Source organism: Orcinus orca, chromosome 1, assembly GCF_937001465.1.
Source record: "Orcinus orca chromosome 1, mOrcOrc1.1, whole genome shotgun sequence".
Lineage (NCBI taxonomy): Eukaryota > Metazoa > Chordata > Mammalia > Artiodactyla > Delphinidae > Orcinus > Orcinus orca.
In genome coordinates, this window is record NC_064559.1 from 146845374 (window position 1) to 146872191 (window position 26818).

General features: G+C 36.8%; 1 protein-coding gene across 4 annotated transcripts in view; it reads right to left on the reverse strand.

The window, feature by feature from the left end:
- Window positions 1–1141: 1141 nt before the first annotated feature.
- Window positions 1142–26818, reverse strand: part of MSH4 (mutS homolog 4) — a 97920-nt gene continuing 72243 nt past the window's right edge. For 3 of the 4 annotated variants that reach the window (XM_049707126.1, XM_049707115.1, XM_049707117.1), the window contains 5 exons: window positions 20220–20338; window positions 18804–18932; window positions 7778–7952; window positions 6330–6418; window positions 1142–2124 (listed from right to left, as the gene is read on the reverse strand). In XM_049707126.1, the coding sequence (XP_049563083.1) occupies window positions 1933–2124; window positions 6330–6418; window positions 7778–7952; window positions 18804–18932; window positions 20220–20338 (704 nt within the window). In that variant the 3' untranslated portion in view covers window positions 1142–1932. The remainder of the gene's footprint in view (window positions 2125–6329; window positions 6419–7777; window positions 7953–18803; window positions 18933–20219; window positions 20339–26818) is intronic. The other variant, XM_049707128.1, reaches the window with a different exon arrangement.

Sequence of the window (26818 nt, forward strand, 5' to 3'; positions counted from 1 at the left end):
TTTGCATCAAAAGCTGCAGAATGATGATGAAGAATTTCTTAAAAGTCTAGTGGAATTTAATATTAGCATTAAATGTAAAGGGAAGTTAATACATTTGAGTAAATGATATTCAGCATATTTAATACTTCACACCTGTCTCTGCTTGCCTGTTTTTCTTCCGCAGCCAGCTCCCCTTCTCCCTGTTATTGCTTCCTCCCTTTTCTTCCCTGCCCTCCCAAACAATGTGCCATTCCCTTTTCCTCCTCAGTACCTTCTAGAAATTTGCCACAAACCTAAATTATCTAACTGCTTTTAGGAATGACTGCATAAAATATAATTCATTTCAAAGGCTGTGAATTTAAATGTGATTAATGGTCAAATTCAAATACTGTGGTGCTCTATTTCTAAAACATGAGAACAGGAAATAGAAGTAGTCTAATAAGACATTTAGTATATATCTAATGTAATTATTAACACTAATTTACAATTATTTTTCAAAAAAATTATGTGTGTCTTTCAAATTATAACTTTTTCAATATATCTGGCAACTAATGTGTACTTGGAATGCTGAATAAAGTAAAAAATATTAGTATTACATTTTATAAAATAAAATATGTATATATTAACAAAAAATAGGGCCCTAATCAGTCTGTGAACAATTTTTTGTAATAGTAATTCACAGTAATACAAATAACTATGAATCTTGCAGCTTACTGAATGTATACCCTGAGTTCCAGACACTTAAGTTTCCAAGAGTAATTTCCCTACCTTAGGCCTTTGGGCTGAGATTATGTGAGTAAGTCTTCTACTGAGACGGAACTATAGAAATAAGGTGTTTGAGAAGACAACAGCTCTTTGCAGTTACTGAACAACTGATGGTCTTCCATTTTCTTTTGTCCATTTATAAAACCAGAATGACCTTTGGGTTAACTCTAAAAGGTGGTGTGAGCCACATGCCTGTGGAAACACAATTTTATAAAATGCTCCCTTGTGAACCAACAATTAAGGCAAACATATCAATATTACCTTTCTGCTGCCTTGTTTACTCACCTAAAAAAGATGGTCAAAAATGAACATTTGGGGCTTCCCTGGTGGCGCAGTGGTTGAGAGTCCGCCTGCCGATGCAGGGGACGCGGGTTCGTGCCCCAGCCAGGGAGGGTCCCACATGCCGCGGAGCGGCTGGGCCCGTGAGCCATGGCCGCTGAGCCTGCGCGTCCGCAGCCTGTGCTCCGCAATGGGAGAGGCCACAACAGTGAGAGGCCCGCGTAATACAAAAAAAAAAAAAAAAAAAGAAAATTTGGAAAAGGGGAAAGAGAAGAAGTTGGTGAGTAGAAAATGGAACACCTAGCTATTTGGTAACTACTCCTCGCAGAAACACTCTCTGCATTACAAAATATCTATTTGCTGAATTTCACCTTTTAGAACTATACTGAATGCCAAAAAGAATACTTTAAAATTCTCGGTATCATTCTAACAAACTTCAGAAGCATCCAGTGTTGGAATTTGGGGGTATTAATTAAGACATCATTGAGTCATAATAAGAATGTAAAAGAAATATTCCTTCTGAATAACAGTGTAAAAGAAAACCTCGCCTAAGTTTTCAGACCTGCAAAGATTTCTTTTAGCTAAACTATTTATGATAACATTTTAAACCATAACTTGTAAATATAAATAAACTTAACATGAAGTTTCATAAATGAGAAAAAAGCATCACGTTACACTTTTTTCTAACATAAAAATCAGTTCTTTAAATAGTTCTCATTTTTTAAGTTACATAACAAGTATTTTCTTATATAGAACATATAGATGATAATTCTAAGGTTAATATAATGTAATTTTCAATTAAAATACAAAATTTAGCAAATATTACTTTCTTTTGCTCTTGGGAAAAATGAATTCTAGGTTCCTCATATTAAGACATATTATTTCATTAGTATAAGATGTGAGTTGTTATTATTCTTCAGTGTTTCCTGAAACTTGTTTAGCCCTGGGAAAATCTGCTTCATACTTCTTTTTGAGATTACTTAAATATGTTCGTAAACTGTCTGGATCCAACTGAGAGTTTCGAGCAGTTTGAACGAGCCTAGTAGCTAGATGGTACACAGCTCTCTGTCTTTCCATCTCAGGGGTACTCCTTTGGCTTTGCTGTTATTGAAAAAATATAGATAAAAATTAAAATATGAATACTATCACTTTTATTTTGGCAATATTCTATCTCCTTTCATAGAAATAAGAACTCAATGGTTAACCAATCCCTTTGGATAAGTCAGCCCCATCCAACTAGCTAATCATGTACCAGAAGAAATAAATATTATTTTGGAGAATAACATTTCTCATGAGTATTTACTACTTTATGACAGATCCTTAATCCTTGAAAACCACTTCTCAATGAAAAAAAAATCTGCTAAATGGTCAAATATCTCAACACAACACCAAAGACTAATAGACAATCCACAGAGTTATGTTCTACAAACACTTTCTCATCAAAAAAGGTATGGGAAAATAGCACTCTGCTCATTGCTATGCAGTATTCATAATTTTAAATGTCACTCAGAGTACTAGTCTGTATCTCCTACTTTAATTCCCCAACAGATAAACTAGTGGACAGAATGGGTCATCAGTAAACTGCTTGTCCCTCAAAACAGTTCATATATAGGACTGCTAGAGCCTAAAAGAAAATACTGCCTGAGGGGTAAATTACATTTTTAAAATAAGCAACATAAATTGCTAGTTGAAATTATGTCTTAATTATACTTATAAACTATACTTAAGGATACCCAAGAAATAATGTTTAAAATGGGAATCTTCTAATACTTTGGAAGACCTTTAGAATTCAGTCCTTGAATACCTCCCTTCAGGGTTGGGAGTATAGCTAGAAAATTCTACATTCATTTCTTTGCCTGAGCTAGAAAGAGGAAGCAGCATTTTCAATCTTAACTATTTATGTAAAGACTTAGCTTCCATTCCCTAAAGGAAATACAATCCCTTCAACTCCTCAATAGCCAAGAATTCCAGATATTTCTCTACTTTCACTATAGGAAAAATGAATACGACTCCGTGAGGTAGAATAAGATTATCATATATTGATCCATCCATCTATTTGACACACTGATTGATCAACTATCAGTTTATTATTTAAATGACAGTTATTGAATATCTATTATTATCTATATTCCAGACCCTATAACTTGCATTCATGACTATGGGGGCATACAAAAATGTCATCCTGACATGATAATGGAAGTCAAAAAGCTCAGTCTTACAGTGAAACAGACATGTTTACAAGCAACTGATTAATCATGAAAAGTCCCATAAGAGGGATATAAAATGTTCAGAGGAAAGAAAGTTCACTTCCAGCTTGTGTCAAGAAAAGCTTAAATAGGATGGAGTACTTGAAATGAATCTTGATGGATGGAAGAGCCTAGAAGGGAGGGCATTCCAGATGGAAGAAACAGAGAGAGCAAACACATTAGAAAGTATGGTACACAATCAGGTCAAAATGATGAAATGACAAGTAATTCAATGTGGCAGAAATGTACATTATAGTTAAATTGAGTAATGTTATATAACACTGAGGTAGTAAACAAAGGGAGATCATAAAGCAGTAGTTAACAAACTTTAGTTTGCTTAAAAATCATCTGAAGACTGGTTAAAAATGTAAATCCTTGAGCCACAGGAGACCCTTGAAAATCTGGGATGGTACCCAGTATCCCAGGTGATTCTAATGTAGGTAATCCTCAGATTACATTTTGAGAAATAATCATAGAAGACTTTCAACATTAGGCTAAGGAGTTCAACTTTTATTTGGTAAGACACAACTGAAAATTTCCAAGCAGGAAACAATATAAGAAATATGCATTAGAAGACAATCTTGTAGAAATATGTAGAATGGGTTGGAAAAGAGAGAACCTACTGCTTAGTCCTAATGAGAGGTAATTAAGAAGGATTCATAGCTCTGATGGGTCACTGGGAGATCTGAAAGTGAAGAGATGAGAAGATTTTTCAAAAGATGATAAATTTAATTTTGAACCTACTGAAGAGTGAAAACATAAATTAAGATTTCAAGAAGAAATATGGATAAAAATATATAGATTCAGAGTCAAAAAGAAATGAAAGTAGAGGCTGAGGAAAGGTGAGATCAGCAAGAGTATAGAATTTCTTTTGTTTGTTTTTGTGGTACGTGGGCCTCTTACTGTTGTGGCCTCTCCCGTTGCGGAGCACAGGCTCCGGACACACAGGCTCAGCGGCCATGGCTCACGGGCCCAGCCGCTCCGTGGCATGTGCGATCCTCCCGGATCGGGGCACGAACCCATGTCCCCTGCATCGGCAAGCGGACTCTCAACCACTGCGCCATCAGGGAAGCCCAAGAGTATAGAATTTTAAACAAAGAAACAACAGTAAAATCTTAGGAATACTTCTGTTTGGTAGGTGGAATAATAGAGAAGAAAGGAAAGAAGTAATAATCAAAGGGGTAGGAGAATAAGAACATCCAGGAGAGGACAATTCCACAGTAGCCAAGACAGGGAAGAATTATGAAAAGGGAAAGAAGGGTAGTGGCAAACGCCGTAGAGGGAACAGGGAAGATGAGAAGTGAAAAAAAGGCCATACGATTTTATGAATAGTTAGTTTTTAAGAGGAAACTTTCTGTGGAGTGATGACAAGATCCAGTTTGCAAGTGGAAATGGAAGAAGCAAGTATAGATTACTCTTGGGAAATTGGCAGTAAAAGGAAGAGAAATATAATTTGAGAAGGTAATAAAAAAAAAGATTTATTGGGAAAAACCTAACCATATTCATAGGGAAAAAAAGAAAGCCACTGAAAAAAACACTAAGAAGAAAAGAAACTGATGAAGAAACTGATCTTAATCGAGATGGAAAGAAGGTAGAAAAGTTAACCTTAAAAAGGTTGAAAGGGGCTTCCCTGGTGGCGCAGTGGTTGAGCGTACGCCTGCTGATGCAGGGGAGGCGGGTTCGTGCCCCGGTCCGGTAAGATCCCACATGCCGCGGAGCGGCTGGGCCCGTGAGCCATGGCCGCTGAGCCTGCGCGTCCGGAGCCTGTGCTCCGCAACGGGAGAGGCCACAACAGTGAGAGGCCCACGTATCGCAAAAAAAGAAAAAAGGTTGAAAGGTAATCTCTTCCTCTGAAATAGGAAGGAAGAGAAATAGGTGAAAAACAGAAATTCCAAAATAGAATTCTGAAGGAGGAAAAGGTTCAAGGACTCACCAGGATGACCTTAAGTCTCTCAAAAAGTATAGGAGGTAAATTTTTTTGTAGAGAGTAAGGTTATTGAGGGCTCAGGAAGAGTAGAAACATTTTGAAAGAGTTACTATAAGAAACCACATAGATTAATGGGACAGAAGAAAAAACTATTCAGTAAAATATTCAACCAAAGTTAGTATATACAAATTTGCAGTGGCTAAAATTAGCCTGAATATATTTTGAGCAGCACCAGGAAATCCAAAACCTAGAAGGCTACTGGAGAGGTTGCCCATAATTGGAATTTGGCAAGAGGAATTCTGAAGAACTAGGTAATGAGAGGTTCTTTAGAAGTGAAGCACTGCCAAAATTACTGGCGAAGGAATTCCAATGGAGTATTTAGGCAAGTAAAGTCATAAAAGCAGTCTAGGAGGTCAAAAGACTGAGGAATGCGAAAAAAATTGAAGACAGGTTAAGAAAGAGTGAAAGACACAGGAAACTGTTAATACTGAAGAAAATTTCATACTGCACCTAGCATAGTGTACTGAACACACTGGATTCTTAAAACAATATAAGGCAACTTGATGTAAAAACCTGAAAAAGGATTTCCAAATTTTCAGTTAACAGATGTGAATTCAGCGTTGGATCTACTGCTTCCTAGCAAATCACTTAAGCTCTATGAACCTCAGCTGTAAAAATGCACATAAAAATAATACCTTTATTATTTATTTTTTATTAGACCTAACTGCTTCATGAAGAGTTATGAGGCTTATATATGATAATGGATAGAAGAGCTTTGAAAACTATTTAAAAAGACATGAAAATGTTGTGCATAGTGATTTTTATTTTTAATGCTTACTTTATAGAGATTTCTTTTCTTATCATAAAGTCAGTGTAGTAACAAGTAGGAACTGAACTGTTTAACTTTTATCTCCTATCTTATTAGTAGGTATGCTGGGAAAAGTTACAATAGATCAAACCAAAAAAGTTTTGAGAAGTCAAAAGGATTTTCTTTATTTAGGAATTAGGTTTTTGTTTTAAATATTTTAATTATTAATTATATATATTTAGATCCGAGGCCATAATAAAAATGTACACTAAAAGTATTTTCTTGAATTTGAAAAAACAATTTTTATTGCTAAAGAGTTTCTTACCAAAATTTGTCTGGTTATTTGACTTGTGATTTCTTTGGCATCCAAGACAATTGATGGTGGGAGTGACGACACCTCTGCAGCTTTTAATCCTAAAATTATCAAGAATGGGGCTTCAATATTATTATTGCTGGTTTTGTTAAGTTTGTTTTAATCAGTATTAATCTTTTCTTCACAGATTTAAATTTCCTTTCTTAGGTATTTATGAACTACTTAATTCTCAAAATTAAGTTTCCCTAAGTTCTGGATGACAACTTACCAATTATGAGATTTAATTACTTGCTAAGACATGTAAGACAAATTAGAATATCAATTACCTCTGAAGATACCTCTGAGATAGCAGAAAACATGATAGGGAAAGGAAAAGAGGTAATAAAAAAATCAAATGGTAGTAATAACATTGAAATTCCAACTACAAATTCAGTTGGTTTATAGGTCAAAGGAAATAACAGGTTTTTCAGGGTAGAAGAAAGTGTAGTCAGAGATAAGCCTACAGCTGAATATTCATCTATCTAGCGGATCAACGAGGGAAGAATTTCTCTGAAGACATAATGGTAGGTGACTACTCTTCATGCAAATTCAATACCAACTAGTATTCTCATGTTCCCAGATTTTTATTGTGTAAATGCCTTATAGGCTTTCTACTATGTGCTAATAGTTTATTTATTGCTTTAGAGGCAACAGAAGCAACACTAACATTTATTTAGAAGTTACTAATTGCTAGGCACTATGCTAGGCAGTTTGTATTTGATAATTCATTTAATCTTCAGAAATCCACATATATCACCATTTAATAGATGAAACTGAGGCTTATAAAGATTAAACATCTGATACAAATTAAGTTATCCATTTGATTTTCCCATTTCAAATAGCAAAACAAAGATGCTATTTTTACCCTCAAAAATGTCACATTCATAGCTAAAATAAGTTTTGGAACTTTATGTGTAAAATTCAACTGAAAATTCCCTCAATCTGTGCCACTTTACATGTCACAAAATGATTTAGATAGAAAATATCTAACCAAGTTTATGAACACACATAATTTGGTAATACATTCCATTTTAAGACTTAAGATTTAGTTATCAAGTTCCTTGAATCTGAAGAAAACAGAGGGATGCTGTTACTGAAAGAGTATCTAAGAAATACATAATTTTCAATTCATTATATAACTTGCAAATATAAACTAATTACATTTTTCTAAGGATAGAAACTATACTTCTGGGACTTTCATGTATTATAATTCTACATAGTTACTGTTAATATGTTTTAAAATAAGCTTAATATATATAAAATGTGAGTTTGACATAGAAAATACAGTCTTAGATCATATAAGCACTCAAAAGAATGAAAAGGAAAGTTGCTTAGACTAACAGTCAAGTAAAGAGAAGAAAGTTTGTCTTACAAGAATATGTAGTGTTTCAGTGTATATATATAATTTCTATATGCAATACCATAATTTTTTTCTTCTGTAAGTCCCTTAGAAAGTTTGTAGGTGTACAAGATTGCTTCTTTATTTCTTGAGGTGTTCTCTACATGTTGAACTTCAAAATGCACGTTTTCTACATTAGGATATAGAACATCTATATGGCATAGTTCCAGGAAATGTGTAGCGAACAGTGTAAATGCCTAGAATATACAACAATGAATATCAGTATTTTTAAATGAACTAGAAAATTTTATTTTAACTATTTAAACATAAATTTTTAGTTTAACCTTCTAAGTAGCTTAGCAGAAATGTAGAAATGAAACTGATGAACTTTGATGCTAACATGGTCAATTCATCTTAAAATGTTTTGAAATTTTATATTCAATGAAGAAAAAATATTTATTATGATTACACACACACGTATGTTACACTATGGGAAAGAGAACAAATGCAAAAATCCTAAAAAAAGAAACCTGAAGATATTGAAAGGATGAAGTTTACCAGAAATAAAGCTACTAACTGAGGTAATCATTTATTAGAGAAGTAATCCACAAATGAAATAATAAAATTTCCCTCAACTTTTAAAAACCTTTACTTTAAAACTAGCTTCCTTCCATATAAGTAGTTTTGGGAAAGTGAAATCAATGGATTGTCTTAAGTATTTGAAATTGCAAAGGTTTTTGCTTTTATATTTGCATTGTGTTTGGGAATAGGTACTTAAGGGGAAAAAAGGTTGAGGACACTGCTTAGTACAATGATTCTTAAACTTTAGTAATCCCCTGGAGAGCTTGTTAAAGATGTAAATTCTTGGTGCTTATCCCGCTCACATTCTAACAATCAGCAGTGTAATTTAGGGCCCCAGGGAACTGCATTTTCCCTAAGTACTTTAGGTGATTTTGATGGAGGTGGTTCAAGTGACTTTTGACCAGCGCAGTGGCTTCCTGCCCAGAGTTACTGAAGCAGAAGGAGATATGACTCTAACTCGTTATGTTTTACGATACGAGTGAGAAACTAAATAGGTGATTAGTGGAAATGTTAAATATTAAGACATTAAAAAGAAAGTATCTGACTGGCAAATGGCTATCAACTATGGAAAGGGGGTAGCAGAGGGAGGAATGGTTTCGTATATGACAGAAAAATAATAAATCTCAAAAACTACTAAACAAACCAAAAGGTGGTATAAAACAAACCAAATTTACAAAGCAACAGGAAAATATTTAGAAACCCAGTAAACTATAAATATTTAGAAGCTAGAGACCATGTTCATAATAACACTAACATGCTCAAATTTTATATATCAAATCAATCTATTCTAGTAACTCTGTAAACTCTATTTCGGGTTAATTAGACTTAACGAATAATTATTCAGGACCTTTATATTGCAAGGATTGTGCTAGGCACTAAAGATACTAGATTACAAATTAGGCTCCTTAAAAGTAAGTAGCGGGCCTCCCTGGTGGCGCAGTGGTTGAGAGTCCGCCTGCCGATGCAGGGGACGCGGGTTCGTGCCCTGGTCCGGGAAGATCCCACATGCCGCGGAGCGGCTGGGCCCGTGAGCCATGGCCGCTGAGCCTGCGCGTCCGGAGCCTGCGCGTCCGGAGCCTGTGCTCCGCAATGGGAGAGGCCACAACAGTGAGAGGCCCGCGTACCGTAAAAAAAAAAAAAAAAAAAAAAAAAGTAAGTAGCAATAATTATATTTTTACTATCAAGCCAGCTGCTTCATAGTAAAAATGAAGTAAAAATGAAGAGATGGTGGAGATGAAGGATGGTGGAGAACATAAGACAAGTGAATTCCATGAACACGGGCCCATTGCTGCATTGCATTTGTTAGGAAGTGAGTTCCTTAATCAGAAGCAATTCTGCAATTCTGTGTGGAATACTGTGATGGTGGATAAAGCATTCTGTTAAGTTCATGGGTGGTAGTTTTTGCAGAAGCCACATATGCAGGGGAGGCAACTCTGTATCCACAGTAAGTATCTAGTCCAGTAAGAACAAGTTGCTGCCCTTTTCGTGATGGAAGTGGTCCAACATAATCAACCTGCCACCAGGCAGCTGGCTAATCATCTTGGGGAATGGTGCTGTATCAGAGGCTCAGTGCAGACTGGGCAGGTTGGCCACGGTGAGTAGAAATTTATTTTGCTGAGCCCATACACAACCTCCATCCATGCTACCATGGCCACTTTGTTCATGAGCCCCGTGGGTGATGGCAGGGGTGGCTGAGGAAAGAGGCCGACTGATATCCACAGAACAGGTCATCCTATCCAGTTGATTATTAAAATCCTCCTCTCCTGAGGCCACTCTTTGGTAAGTATTCACATGGGACACAAATATATTTCCATTTTTTTGCTTATTCAGAGAGATTTATCCGCATCCCTCTTCCTCAAACATCCTTGTCACCAATTTTCCAAAAATGTTCCTTCCAAGTCTCAGCCATACCATTGGCTACAGCCCATGAATTGATATATAATCACACAACTGGCCATTTCTCCTCACAAGCAAAATAACAACCAGGTACAATGCTTCAAGTTCTGCCCAGTCAGACAATTTTCCTTCACCAGTGTTCTTCAGGGGCTATAAAGGGACTATAGTGCTAGAGCTGTCCACTTTTGGGTAGCACCTGAATATCATACAAAATGATCTGTAAACAAGGTAAGTCTTCTCTTCCCCTGTCAACTCTCTATAAGGCCACAGGTACAAGGTGAAAGAAAGTAGTTTAGTAGGAGTGGGGACCATGAGTACTTGGGCCATGCCTTCATGTAACTTACTTGTGCCTTCAGGGACTTCTCAGGCCCAATCATGTATATACCCCTTCCATTTGATGATGGAGTGCTGCTGTGCATGCCCAACGTTATGGCTGGTGGATCAGATAACACCCAGCTCATGATGGGCAGCTCAGGTCACATGATAACTTGGTGGCCCGTGGTTAATCATTGTGTCTCTACTAAGGCACAGTAGCAGGCCATGAGCTGTTTCTCAAAAGGACAGTAGTTATCTACAGAGGATGGCAGGGCTTTGGGCTTTGCTCCAAAATCCTAATGCCCTGTGCTACAAGTCACCTACAAAGGGCCTGCCAAAGGGGCCAAATAGCATCTCTTATCTGTCACTGATACTTCAAACGCTATTGGACCTGCTTGATCATATGGTCTAAGTAGCAGAGCAGCTTGCAATGCTGAACCTGTTGCAGAGCCTCCTCCCGCTCTGAGCCCCATGCAAAACTAGCAGTATTCAGGTCACTTGGTAAATGGGCTGGAGTAACACATCCAAATGAGAAATAGGTTGTTTCTAAAATCCAAAGAAGCCAACGATATATTTTGCCTCTTTTCAGCTGTAGGACAGGCCAGGTGTAACAACTTATATTTCACCTTAGAAGGGATAACTCAACATGCCCCATGTCACTGGACTCCTAGAAATTTCACTGAGGTAGAAGGCCCCTATACTTTTTCCTTTTACATTTTTTAAAAATTGAAGTATAGTTAATTTACAATATTGTGTTAGTTTTAATTGTATAGCAAAGTGATTGAGTTATACATATATGTATATTCTTTTCCAGATTGTTTTCTATTATAGGTTATTATAAGATATTGAGTATACTTCCCTGTGCTATGCAGGAGGTCCTTGTTGTTTACCTATTTTATATACAGTAGCATATATATGTTAATCCTAAACTCCTGATTTATGTCTCCCCCAACCCCTGCTATCCCTTTGGTAACCATAAGTTTGTTTTCTATGTCTGTGAGTCTATTTCTGTTTTGTAAATAAGTTCATTTGTATCATTTTGTTTAGATTCCACATGTGAGTGATATCATATGATACTTGTCTTTCTCTGACTTACTTCACTTAATATGATAATCTCTAGGTCCATCCATGTTGCTGCAAATGGCATTATTTCATTCTTTTTTATGGTTGAGTAGTATTCCACTGTGTGTGTGTGTGTGTGTGTGTACACACACACACACACACACACACACACACACACACACACACACACCACATCTTCTCTAGCCATTCATCTGTCTATGGACATTTAGGTTGCTCCCATGCCTTGGCTATTGTATATAGTGCTGCTATGAATACTGGGGTGCATGTATCTTTTCAAATTATAGTTTTCTCTGGATATATGCCCAGGAGTGGGATTTGGTGGATCATACAGTAGCTCTATTTTTGGTTTTTTAAGGAACCTCCATACTGTTCTCCAGAGTGGCTGCACCAATTTATATTCCCACCAACAGTGTAGGAGGGCTCCTTTTTCTCCACACCCTCTCTAGCATTTATTATTTGTAGACTTTTTAATGATGGCCATTCTGACTGGTGAGAGGTAATATCTCATTTTAGTTTTGATTTGCATTTCTCTAATAATTGGTGATACTGAGCATCTTTTCATAGATGCCTGTTGGCCATCTATATGTCTTCTTTGGGGAAGTGTCTATTTAGATCTTCTGCCCATTTTTTGATTGGGTTGTTTGTTTTTTAGATATTAAGCTGTATGAGCTGTTTGTATATTTTGGAAATTAAGCCCTTGTATGTAGCATCATTTGCAAATATTTTCTCCCATTCTGTAGATTGTCTTTTTGTTTTGTTTACGATTTCCTTTGCTGTGCAAAAACTTTTAAATTTAATTAGGTCCCATTTGTTTATTTTTGGTTTTATTTCTATTACTCTAGGAGACAGATCCAAACAGATATTGCTGCAATTTATGTCAGAGAGTATTCTGCCTATATTTTCCTCTAGGAGTTTTATAGTCTTACATTTATGTCTTTAATCCATTTTGAATTTATTTTTGTGTATGGTGTTAGAGAATGGTCCAATTTCATTCTTTTACATGTAGCTGTCCAATTTTCCCAGTACCACTTATTGAAGAGACTGTCTTTTCTCCATTATATATTCTTGCTTCCTTTGTCATAGATTACTTGACCATAGGTGCGTGGGTTTATTTCTGGGCTTTCTATCCTGTTCCATTGATTGTTTTTTTGTGCCAGTACCATACTGTTTTAATTACTGCAGCTTTGTAGTATAGTCCAAAGTCAGGGAGGTTGATTCCTCCAGCTTCGTACTCCTTTCTCAAGATTACTTTGGCTATTTGGGGTCTTTTGTGTTTCCATACAAATTAAAAAATTCTTTGTTCTACTTATGTAAAAGATGCTATTGGTAATTTGATAGGGACTGCACTGAATCTGTAGATTGCCTTGGAGTACAGTCATTTTAACAATATTGATTCATCCAATCCAAAAACAGGGTATATCTTTCCATCTGTTTGTGTTGTCTTCAATTTCTTTCATCATCTTCTAAGTTTTCAGAGTACAGGTCTTTAGGCCCCTGTACTCTTGTTGGATTTATCTCCCCTTTCTGATACACAGATGTCTTACCAATAAGTCTAGAGTAGTTGCTACTTTGTTCTCACTAGGTCCAATCAGCATAATGTTATTAATGTAATGGACCAGTGTGATATCCTGTCGAAAGGAATCAAGATCCTTACAAACTAGATTATGACGGAGTTGGAGAGCTGATATACCCCTGAAGTTGGACAGTGAAGGGGTACTGCTGACCTTGCCAGCTGAAAGTAAACTGCTTCTGGTGATCTTTATTGACAGGTATGGAGAAAAATGCATTGGCTAGATTAATTAGCCACATACCAGGTACCACGGGATATGTTAATATGCTCAAGCAATGAAATCTCATCTGGTACAAATAGCTGCAATTGCAGTCACCACCTGGTTAAGGTTACAATTATTCATTGTCATTCTCCAAGGTCCATCTGTCCTCTGCACAGGCAAAATAGATGAGTTAAATGGGAATGTGATGGGAATCACCACCCCTGCAACTTTCAAGTCCGTGATGGTGGCACTAATGTCTCCAATCTCTCTAGGAATGGGGTACTGCTTTGGGTTACTATTTTCCTACCAAGAAACAGTTCTAGTGGCTTCCATTTGCTCTCTCCTACCATAACAGTCCTCACTCCACAGGTCAGGGAACCAATGTGGGGATTTAACCAGCTGCTGAATACACATATCCCAATTATACATTCTAGAACTGGGAAAATAATCACAAGATGGGTTGCATACCCATCGGGCTCACTGTAAGATAGACCTGAGCTAAAACTCCATTGATCATCTGACTTCCATAAGCCCTACCCTGACTGGTAAACCACAGTGATGTTTTGGGTCTCTGTAATTAGAGTCAGTTCAGAGCCAGTGTCTAGTAGCCCTCAAAAAGCCTGATTATTTCCTCTTTCCCCAATGCACAGTTACCCTGGTAAAAGGCTGTAGGTCCCTTTGGAGAAGGCTGGGAGAAAAATTAACATAAAACATTTTTGGAGTGTACCAGAGTCCCTTCTCCTGGGGTCCTGGCTTCCCCTTCATTTAAGAACTTCTAGATCTGTAAACTGGCTCAGATCTAGAAACTGGCTGAGGGGCCCTGACTCTCTTTTTTATGGTTCAGGCTAGACTTTTGTTCACCTGACCTAAAACTTTTCTGCTTATACAGATCACGTACGAATTTAATAAGCTTCCTTTCTATTTCACTTCTAGGGACACCACAATCAACTAGCAAATGCCATATGACTGCCCAAGTCAAGACTAGTCTGATTGCTGCTTGGACTCTGATGTCTGTTTTGGTAACCATGCCTGTCTTGCCTTTGGTAGTAGAGTACCATCCATTGGTACATCCTGCTATGGCAAGATCCAATTACTCCCACTGTATTCAGGTTTCCTAATTCAGTGACTGCAGTTTCCACTGTAAGATATGACCTACAGAGAAGAGTGATCACAGAGCTCTTTAAGGATGTTGGGGCTCTCCTCACAAATTTATTTCTCACAGTCACGGTGAAAGGTATGTCTTCTGGACCCTTGCAGAGTAGGTGAGTAGGTCTTAAATGACAAATCCATAACATTCCAATCTCCCTAATCCTCTGAATCTTTTCCTTTACATTAAACCAAGGCAGATACAGCATTTGCAAGTCACTCACTATGGGCTACATTTTGGTTCATGTTTCAACTAACGAACCAAACATCCTGAGCTGCAACATGAAATTCAAAACCTCTGCTTAGTGAGTACATATCAATAAATTAGGCCTTATCCAACTTCATGTTCCTTCCATCATTATCCCACATCCTTAATATTCAGTTCCATACATGTTCCCCAGATTTCTATCTGTATTTATTAGAAAACTCAAGTAGTTCTTTTGAAGTGTAGTGTACCTCCTCATGGGCCACACTTCATACCTCACCTTTACGGGCCTGCTGGGACCTGAGTCTATTTATAGTTTAGAAGCATAGAAGGATGGTAAGGGTGGATCCTGAGGAGAATTAGCATTGTTTTACATGGCAACTGCCTTAGGGGAAGTCATTACAGTTTCTTCAGACAAAGCAGACTTAATCCCCTCATATGGGCTGGGGATGCTACTCACACTGAGGGTAGAAAAGCCTCTTCCACTGGCAAAGAAGACTCATTAGAACCTAGAGGTTCAATGTCCCCAGCTTTATTAGAGTCTTCCCACATGTCTCCACTCCAACCTTCAGGATCCTATTCCTTGCCAATCAATGTTTTGACTTTAAAAATAGAGTCGCTACTATGTGGCTGGGAGTTCAACTTGCACTGTAATTCAGCCAGTCAAAGAATGAGACTCTGGGTTTGATTTTCAGTAACCTCAGGCTATAGGAGATAAGAGTCTCCTTCAGGACATACATAGAAGCTTTCAGGTCATTTAGGCACGGATTTACTCAGGAATTTGAATTCCTGAACTCATCTTTTCTTTCCCCACTTTGTTCAGCAAATTAGAAGCAACCAGCCAATCTCATTATATTTGTTAGTTTGCCAAAAACGTTTGAAAGTATCATATACACAGTTACCCAGCTCCTTGCTTCTTATAAGTGGTTGATTAAGAATATCCAATGGTGGGACTTTTGTGGTGGCACAGTAGTTAAGAATCCACCTGGCAATGCAGGCGACACGGGTTCGAGCCCTGGTCTAGGAAGATCCCACATGCCACGGATCAACTAAGCCTGTGCACCACAACTACTAAGCCTGTGCTCTAGAGCCCGTGAGCCACAACTACCGAGCCTGCGTGCCACAACTACTGAAGCCCGCGCGCCTAAAGCCCGTGCTCCGCCACAAGAGAAGCCACCACAATGAGAAGCCTGCACACCACAGTGAAGAGTAGCCCCCACTTGCTGCAACTAGAGAAAGCCTGTGTGCAGCAACAAAGACCCAATGCAGCCAAAAATAAATAAATAAATAATTTAAAAAATTTAAAAAAAAGAATATCCAATGGTGATATCTTGCATATTTCTATTGCTAGATCACACTATGGACTACCAGTGCTTTCTTTACTACTGGAAATAGAGTCATTAGTATCTTTAAATCTAATTAGCTTAGAAAATCGATTCTAGAAACCCCAGAACTAACTCAGAACATTCATCCTTAAAATTCTGTTCCCCTAGACCCACTCTTGATATTAAAATCTGTATTAGTCAGGGCTCTCCAGAGAAACCAATTAATAGGATATATTTGTGTGTGTGTGTACGTGGGTGTGTGTCTGTGTCTCTGTCTGTCTGTAGAGAGAAAGAATAAGATTTATTATAAGGAATTGGCTCACATGATTATGGAGACTGACAAGTCCCCAAATCTGCAATCATCAAGCTGCAGACCCAGGAAAGCTAATGCTGTAGTTCCACTCCAAGTCCAAAGGCCTGAGAACCAGGAGGGTCAACGGTGTAGTTCTAGTCTAAATGTTAGCATGCTCAAGACCCAGAAAGAGCTGATGTTTCAGTTCCAGACTAAAGGCAGGAAAGAACCGATGTTCAAGACTGAAGGTAGTCAGGCAGGAGTTTCCTCCTACTCCAAGGGGTCAATCTTTTCATTCTATTCAGGCCTTCAACTGGGCCCCACTCAAAAGTGACTGGCTAAGGCTCACCCACATTAGAAAGGGCAATCTGCTTTACTCATTCTACCAATTCAAATTCTAATCTCATTCAGAAACACCCTCACAGATACACCCAGAAAATGTTTGACCACATGTCTGGGTACTCCATAGACCAGTCAAGCTGACATATAAAATTTAGCAACACTGTTACTAATTAGCTTTTAATCCCAATAAGTAATATATGCATCTTATTTATATGAGAAATTCTTATCGACTGAAATAGATTCAGAATTACAAAGACTAATGTTATCTATTAACATTAGTTCTGATTCATCACATATCCTTCTTTAAGTATAAAATAAGATTTTTCTCAAAAAAGAAAAGAAAAACATGAAAAATATAAAAAAAAGAAAAAAAAGAAAAAAAGATTTTTCTTATTCTATATATAATAAATCACTGTGGACTCATTTAAGGTATAGAACCTCATCTTAGGGATATTTTAAGGTACTTTAAATATAGAAAAATATTTTTATTTAAGTTTTTTCATACCAGTATATATTTTGAGTGATTATCTAAAAATATTTTACAAGTTACCTTAATAATAGAGCAAAAATCATAGTTTGTTTAACATAGTTGATTTATGAAAAAACATTTCCTTTAAAGAAGTGAAATCTCAGCTAAGTAGATTTTCCATAAAGTGACTCAGATACATAGTTTACTTCATGTTGTGACATCACAGTCAATGTTATTACACATAGAGTCAATTATTGAAATGTTTTCATGTTTTGCTATTTAATTTGATTAAATTAAAGCCAAGTGACTAGTTTTGACATTATTTTTATTTCTTGATTTCCTCCTTTCATTTTGTACATCATGACTATCATATTAACTGTTCTTGCTTCCATCAGAAATGAAGAAACTATAAATGCTATGGTATGTTTTTATTAACTAAAATTGTTTAATGAGCCATTTTGTAGGTGCCTGTAAAATCCAATTGTAATGAATGTATAAAGGATACATCAAAAAAGGACTCAACACATTATTTACAATAGCCAAGGTATGGAAGCAACCTAAGTGTCCATCAACAGGTATATGGAGGGCTTCCCTGGTGGCGCAGTGGTTAAGAATCCACTGGCCAATGCAGGAGACACGGGTTCAAGCCCTGGTCCGGGAAGATCCCACATGCCATGGAGCAACTAAGCTCGTGCACCACAACTACTGAGCCTGCACTCTAGAGCCTGTGGGCCACAACTACTGAGCATATGTGCCACAACTACTGAAGCCCACACACCTAGAGCCTGTGCTCCCAAAAAGGGAAGCCACCGCAATGAGAAGCCCGTGCACCACAACCAAGAGTAGCCCCCGCTCACTGCAAGCAGAGAAAAGCCCACGCGAAGCAATGAAGACCCAGTGCAGCCAAAAACAAAATAAATAAAATAAAATAAATTTATAAAAACAGGTATGTGGATAAAGAAGATGTGGTATATATATATACATATATATATCACACATACACACACAGTGGAAAACTACTCAGCCATTAATAAGAATGAAAAATTCTTTAATTGAAGTATAGTTGATTTACAATGTTTCAGATGTACAGCAAAAGAATATATATATATTATTTTTCAGATTCTTTTCCATTATAGGTTATTGCAAGATATTAAATATAGTTCCCCATGCTACGGTAGGTCCTTGTTGTTTATCTATTTTGTATACAATAGTGTGTATCTGTTAATCCCTAGTTTACCCCTCCCCACTTTTCCTTGGTAACCTTATGTTTGTTTTCCATGTCTGAAAAAAGAATGACATTTTGCCATTTGCAGCCACATGGATGGACTTGGAGGGCATTATGCTAAGTGAAATAAGTCAGACAGAGAAAGACAAATACTGTATGGTATCACTTATATGTAGAATCTAAAACTACAACACAAAGTGAATAAAACAAAAAGAAACAGACTCACAGATATAGAGAACAAACTAGTGGCTACCAGTGGGGAGAGGGAAGGAGGCAGAGGCAATATATGGGCAGGGGAAAAAAGAAAAAGGGTTATTATGGGATTATATGAAATTATCTGGGTGAAACTTTTGAAAATTGTAAGGCACTGTACAATTTTAAAAATCTTTCATTCAATAAAAGAAATTTTAATAAAGGCTCAAAATTAATGTACTTAAAATAAATAGAGAAGAATACCTTTAAGCTCAGCAGATATTCACAAACAGCGTAACAAATGCCAATACCTTCTTCTGTATTAGTACCTCTGCCAAGTTCATCAATTAATATGAGTGATTTGTCATTAGCATTATGTAGAATATATGCTATCTGAAAATATAATTTCAGTATTATTCATTGTGACCAAACAGCTGTCACTATTATAGGAAAAAATGAGGAAAAATCCAGTCTCATAATTAGTTCATTTGAAATATATTTTTACAGAGAAATCCTGCTGAGCAGAAACTAACGCATTGCTTTTCTTTCTAAAAATCTCATTACTTAGTAATTCCAATAGAATAAATGTATTAACAGAATACATTTTTGGAGTGTACATAAATAGTCATATGCATATGTGTATGAGACAACAGGGTAAATAAACATTATCTAAAATATTGGTATTTCAGATACAGTGAAATAAACCAATGAATTAAATGTTTAAATAAAGCACAAAGATGGTCATTTTCTTCTCTACAAATGATTAATCAATTGTTGTCATAAAACGCATGGAACTATCTCTCAAATTTATTTTACCATCTCTATAGCCAGTAAAAATGAAAAGAAAAATTTAGGGAAAAGCATCCAAGTCCATTGATTCCCAATTAAAGAAACTTAAACCCATGCCCAATAAAGACATATGACATGACACAATAGTAACCTTCATGGCCATTTTACCTTTCCATAGAACTAAGCTTCTTGAGAGCTAGGACCACTTAAAAATACACCTCAAACACCTAGTATATTGCTATATTCTCCCATATATAGTCAACACATACTACATAATTATATAAATATCATATACTGTGGGCAAATAACTTTATTCTCCCGCTATCTAAAGAAAAAAAGTTATCTGCATAGTGATCCAATAACTCCTACCTACTAAAGATAGCCCAAGAGCTGTACTGAATTCCTTTAGCCCTTCAAGCTTACTTGACATTTGCTCAGATCAAAAATAGGTGATGATACGTACTTTGTTAGAGGAAGTGAAAATTCTACAAGAGCACAGAAGTGGAAGATTTTTAAAAGCCTTTTAACACAGTGATCTTTTATTTTAAAACCAAGCTTAACAGGAACAATAGATATTATGCAAAGTGTTCCTGAATAGGTCATTGTTTTCTGAAGTCTTTTATATATTTCACACAAAAACATGAATGCGCATTTTTATCACTCAATAATACTAGCTTTTTCTTTAAAGCTGTATTTTTCATTAAAACATTTGCTTCCATTTCCACATAAGACAGAAATTAGGAAGCTGTCTTTGACTGCCCTCTGGCTCTTGTAGAGGAGTATAAACACATCTGGCATGCTTTAGTATAAGACTACTTTCTTATGTTATAACTGACCATTAATAGGAGAATTCAATATGCTTTTAACAGAAGAAAAGTTGAGCTTGGGTACCTCTTTCATTTCCTTCATAAATGTTGATGAATTTGTTTCAATATCATCATCAGTACTTATTCTTGTAAAAATCTGTTCAGCAATTCTAAAGGAAGCATATTCTGCTGGAACATATGATCCTATAAAATATAAGGTCAAAGTAAACTGAGATGCTTTTATAAAACATAAGTACTACTAAATTTTGCACTTTCCACCAACTCAGATTACTTACTAGCCTGTCTAAGAATTAATGTGGTGGAAAGATCACTGGGTATGGAACTAGAAGATGTGGCCCCAGCTCTGTCATTTACTGTACAACCTTGGACAGCACTTAATTCTCCCAGCTTCATCTTCCTCACATAAAAAATGGAAATACCTATCCTACCTATTGTACAGTTATTTGAAAGTTGAAAATAGATAATATATATTCAAGTATATTAGAAATATGTTATAAACTTGATAAAAATTTTATATATTTAGATGATAAAGAATACTCAAAATATGTAAATCTGAAGGAAATGGTTATGAAGCTCAAGTTGATAAAATCATTATAGAAAGACATATTAGGAAATATCTGTTATTAGAAGAGCACAGAAATACCCACAATTAGAATGAATGCAAAACACTTAATTTTGTTTTTTAAGGTTAACAGCTGATCTTTATTTCTTATTTATTTTTTACATCATTATTGGAGTATAATTGCTTTACAATGGTGTGTGAGTTTCTGCTTTATACCAAAGTGAATCAGTTATACATATACATATGTTCCCATATCTCTTCCCTCTTGCGTCTCCCTCCCTCCCACCCTCCCTATCCCACCCCTCTAGGTGGTCACAAAGCACCGAGCTGATCTCCCTGTGCTATGCGCCTGCTTCCACTAGCTATCTATTTTATGTTTGGTAGTGTATATATGTCCATGACACTCTCTCACTTTGTCACAGCTTACGCTTTCCCCTCCATATATCCTCAAGTCCATTCTCTAGTAGGTCTGTGTCTTTATTCCTGTCTTACCCCTAGGTTCTTCATGACATTTTTTTCCCCTTAGATTCCATATATATGTGTTAGCAAACGGTATTTGTCTTTCTCTTTCTGATTTACTTCACTCTGTATGACAGACTCTAGGTCCATCCACCTCACTACAAATAACTCAATTTCATTACTTCTTTTTTTTTGCGGTACACGGGCTCTCACTGTTGTGGGCTCTCCCGTTGCCGAGCACAAGCTCCGGATGTGCAGGCTCAGCAGCCATGGCTCACAGGCCCAGCCGCTCCACGGTATGTGGGACCTTCCCGGACCGGGGCACGAACCCGCGCCCCCTACATTAGCAAGCGGACTCTCAACCACTTCACCACCAGAGAAACCCCAATTTTGTTTCTTTTTATGGCTGAGTAATATTCCATTGTATATAGGTGCCACATCTTCTTTATCCATTCATCCGATGATGAACACTTAGATTGTTTCCATCTCCTGGTTATTGTAAATAGAGCTGCAATGAACATTTTGGTACATGACTATTTTTGAATTATGGTTTTCTCAGGGTATATGCCCAGTAGTGGGATTGCTGGGTCATATGGTAGTTCTATTTGTAGTTTTTTAAAGAACCTCCATACTGTTCTCCATAGTGGCTGTATCAACCTACATTCCCACCAGCAGTGCAAGAGTGTTCCCTTTTCTCCACACCCTCTCCAGTATTTATTGTTTCTAGATTTTTTGATGATGGACATTCTGACCAGTGTGAGATGATATCTCATGGTAGTTTTGATTTGCATTTCTCTAATGATTAATGATGTTGAGCATTCTTTCATGTGTTTGTGGGCACTCTGTATATCTTCTTTGGAGAAATGTCTATTTAGGTCTTCTGCCCATTTTTGGATTGGGTTGTTTGTTTTTCTGTTATTGAGCTGCATGAGCTGCTTGTAAATTTTGGAGATTAATCCTTTGCCAGTTGGTTCATTTGCAAATATTTTCTACAATTCTCAGGGTTGTCTTTTGGTCTTTTGGTTTCCTTTGCTGTGCAAAAGCTTTGAAGTTTCATTAGGTCCCATTTGTTTATTTATTTATTTATTTATTTATTTTTGCGTTATGTGGGCCTCTCACTGTCGTGGCCTCTCTCGTTGCGGAGCACAGGCTCCGGACATGCTGGCTCAGCGGCCATGGCTTATGGGCCTAGCCGCTCTGCGGCATGTGGGATCTTCCTGGACAAGGGCACGAACCCGTGTCCCCTGCATCGGCAGGTGGACTCTCAACCACTGCGCCACCAGGGAAGCCCCCATTTGTTTATTTTTATTTTTATTTCCATTTCTCTAGGAGAAGGGTCTAAAAGGATTTTGCTGTGATTTTTGTCATAGAGTGCTCTGCCTATGTTTTCCTCTAAGAGTTTGATAGTTTCTGGCCTTACATTTAGGTCTTTAATCCATTTTGAGCTTATTTTTGTGTATGGTGTTAGGGAGTGTTCTAAACTCATACTTTTACATGTAGCTGTCCAGTTTTCCCAGCACCACTTATTGAAGAGGCTGTCCTTTCTCCACTGTACATTCCTGCCTCCTTTAGAAAAGATAAGGTGACCATATGTGCGTGGGTTTATCTCTGGGCTTTCTATCCTGTCCCATTGATCTATATTTCTGTTTTTATGCCAGTACCATACTGTCTTGATTACTGTAGCTTTGTAGTATAGGCTGAAGTTAGGGAGTCTGATTCCTCCAGCTCCGTTTTTTGTTCTCAAGATTAACTTGGCTATTCGGGGTATTTTGTGTTTCCATATAAATTCTGAAATTTTTTGTTCTAGTTCTGTGAAAATTGCCATTGGTAGTTTGATAGGGATTGCACTGAATCCATAGATTGCTTTGGGTAGTAGAGGCATTTTCACAATATTGATTCTTCCAATCCAAGAACATGGTATATCTCTCCATCTATTTGTATCATCTTTAATTTCTTTCATCAGTGTCTTATAATTTTCTGCATACAGGTCTTTTGTCTCCTTAGGTAGGTTTATTCCTAGATATTTTATTCTTTTTGCTGCAGTGGTAAATGGGAGTGTTTTCTTGATTTCACATTCAGATTTTTCATCATTAGTGTATAGGAATGCCAAAGATTTCTGTGCATTAATTTTATATCCTGCTACTTTACCAAATTCATTGATTAGCTCTAGTAGTTTTCTGGTAGCATCTTTAGGATTCTCTATGTATAGTATCATGTCATCTGCAAACAGTGACAGCTATACTTCTTCTTTCACGATTTGGATTCCTTTTTATTTCCTTTTCTTCTCTGATTGCTGTGGCTAAAACTTCCAAAACTATGTTGAATAAGAGTGGTGAGAGTGGGCAACCTTGTCTTCTTCCTGATCTTAGTGGAAATGCTTTCAGTTTTTCACCATTGAGGATGATGTTGCCTGTGGATTTGTTATATATGGCCTTTATTATGTTGAGGAAAGTTCCCTCTATGCCTACTTTCTACAAGGTTTTTATCATAAATTGGTGTTGAATTTTGTCAAAAGCTTTCTCTGCATCTACTGAGATGATCATATGGTCTTTCTCCTTCAATTTGTTAATATGGTGTATCACATTGATAGATTTGCATATATTGAAGAATCCTTACATTCCTGGGGTAAACCCCACTTGATCATGGTGTATGATCCTTTTAATGTGCTGTTGGATTCTGTTTGCTAGCATTTTGTTGAGGATTTTTGCATCTATGTTCCTCAGTGATATTGGTCTGTAGTTTTCTTTCTTTATGACATCCTTGTCTGGTTTTGGTATCAGGGTGATGGTGGCCTCGTAGAATGAGGTTAGGAGTGTTCCTCCCTCTGCTATATTTTGGAAGAGTTTGAGAAGGATAGGTGTTAGCGCTTCTCTAAATGTTTGACAGAATTTGCCTGTGAAGCCATCTGGTCCTGGACTTCTGTTTGTTGGAAGATTTTTAATCACAGTTTCAATTTCATTACTTGTGATTGGTGTGTTCATATTTTCTATTTCTTCCTAATTCAGTCTTGGCAGGTTGTGCATTTCTAAGAATTTGTCCATTTCTCCCAGGTTGTCCATTTTATTGGCATAGAGTTGCTTGTAGTAATCTCTCATGGTCTTTTGTATTTCTGCAGTGTCAGTTGTTACTTCTCCTTTTTCATTTCTAATTCTATTGATTTGAGTCTTCTCCCTTTTTTTCTTGATGAGTCTGGCTAATGGTTTACCAATTATATTTATCTTCTCAAAGAACCAGCTTTTAGTTTTATTGATATTTGCTATCATTCCCTTCATTTCTTTTTCATTTATTTCTGATCTGATCTTTATGATTTCTTTCCTTCTGCTAACTTTGGGGTTTTTTGTTCTTCTTTCTCTAATTGCTTTAGGTGCAAGGCTAGGTTGTTTTTTCGAGATGCTTCCTGTTTCTTAAGGTAGGAATGTATTGCTATAAACTTCCCTCTTAGAACTGCTTTTGCTGCATCCCATAGGTTTTGGGTCATTGTGTCTCCATTGTCATTTGTTTCTAGGTATTTTTTGATTTCCTCTTTGATTTCTTCAGTTATCACTTTGTTATTAAGTAGTGTATTGTTTAGCCTCCATGTGTTTGTATTTTTTACATATCTTGTACTGTAATTGATATCTAGTCTCATAGCATTGTGGTCGGAAAAGATACTTGATAAAATTTCAATTTTCTTATATTTACCATGGCTTGATTTGTGACCCAAGATATGCTCTATCCTGGAGAATGTTCCATGAGCACTTGAGAAAAATGTGTATTCTGTTGTTTTTGGATGGAATGTCCTATAAATATCAATTAAGTCCATCTTGTTTAATGTGTCATTTAAAGCTTTTTTTTCCTTATTTATTTTCTGTTTGGATGATCTGTCCATTGGTGAAAGTGGGGTGTTAAAGTCCCCTACTATGAACGTTTTACTGTCGATTTCCCCTTTTATGGCTGTTAGTATTTGCCTTACATTTTGAGGTGCTCCTATGTTGGGTGCAGAAATATTTACCATTGTTATATCTTCTTCTTGGATTGATCCCTTGATCATTATGTAGTGTCCTTCTTTGTCTCTTCTAATAGTCTTTATTTTACAGTCTATTTTGTCTGATACGAGAATTGCTCCTGCAGCTTTCTTTTGGTTTCCATTTGCATGGAATATTTTTTTCCATCCCCTCACTTTCAGTTTGTGTGTGTCTCTAGGTCTGAAGTGGGTCTCTTGTAGACAGCATATATATGGGTCTCGTTTTTATATCCATTCAGCCAATCTGTGTCTTTTGGTGGGAGCATTTAGACCATTTAGACCATTTACATTTAAGGTAATTATCGATATGTATGTTCCTATTCCCATTTTCTTAATTGTTTTGGGTTTGTTATTGTTGGTCTTTTCCTTCTCTTGTGTTTCTTGACTAGAGAAGATCCTTTAGCAGTTGTTGTAAATCTGGTTTGGTGGGGTGAACTCTCTCAGCTTTTGCTTGTCTGTAAAGGTTTTAATTTCTCCCTCAAATCTGAATCAGATCCTTGCTGAATCAGATCTTGGTTGTAGGTTTTTCTCCTTCATCACTTTAAATATGTCCTTTTTTTAATACGGTAAATTTTCATCCACAAGACTGTTTCTGTCTGAGAAATTATCAGGCTAACTAATCTAAAATACTCATCTTTTGAAAACAAATCAATCTGATTAATATACCTCTCTACAAAGTGGGATATAAAAGGCATTCTAAAACCATAGGCAGATAAAAATATGCAAATAGTTGAATGGGAAAAGTATGAAGTATACAGAACTCTGTACAGACAAAATGGTGAAATAATGGGGGCGAACAAACAAAGCCAGATTAGTCCAGGATTTAAAACAAAGGCAGGGCTTCACTGGTGGCACAGTGGTTGAGAGTCCGCCTGCCAATGCAGGGGACATGGGTTCGTGCCCCGGTCCGGGAAGATCCAACATGCCGCGGAGCGGCTGGGCCAGTGAGCCATGGCCACTGAGCCTGCACATCCGGAGCCTGTGCTCCGCAACGGAAGAGGCCACAACAGTGAGAGGCCCGTGTACCGCAAAAAAAACAAAAAACAAACAAAATAAAATAAAAGAAAGGCAAAGGTGAAGAATAGGATCTATCTCTGAATAATAAGTGCCAGCAGGAAGAGAAAGCAAAAGTCAGGATAATACTAATAAAAATAAAAGTAATAATAATAATAGTGGCAATTATAATTATCGCACCTCAGAAAGCAGATATCTTAAATACAACTTTCTCATAGGATTGCCAAAAGGATTAAATGTGAAAATAAATGTGAAAATATCAAGTATAGAATATCGTGTATATGGTATATGTTAATATTTTCCCTTCTCTGCTATCACCACCTAAAAGGTTCTCAACTTATCATCATATCAAAGAAACCTACTGGCTGCTATTTTGCTTCTAATCTGGCTCTCTTCTAACCGTACATTAACCAGAGTGAGCTACCTAAAACTCAAATCCAATTATGCCATTCTCCTACTTAAATTTCTATAGCTCCCTACAGATTTCTGCATAAAGTTCTATCTCTTCCATTAAGTATCTAAGGCCCTTCACAATCTGACTCCTGCCCATGTCTCCAGCTTTAAGCCTGCCACTTCTCACAGCCACTCTGTTCTACAAAGCAAAAGAATCACTAAGCCTCTGGTT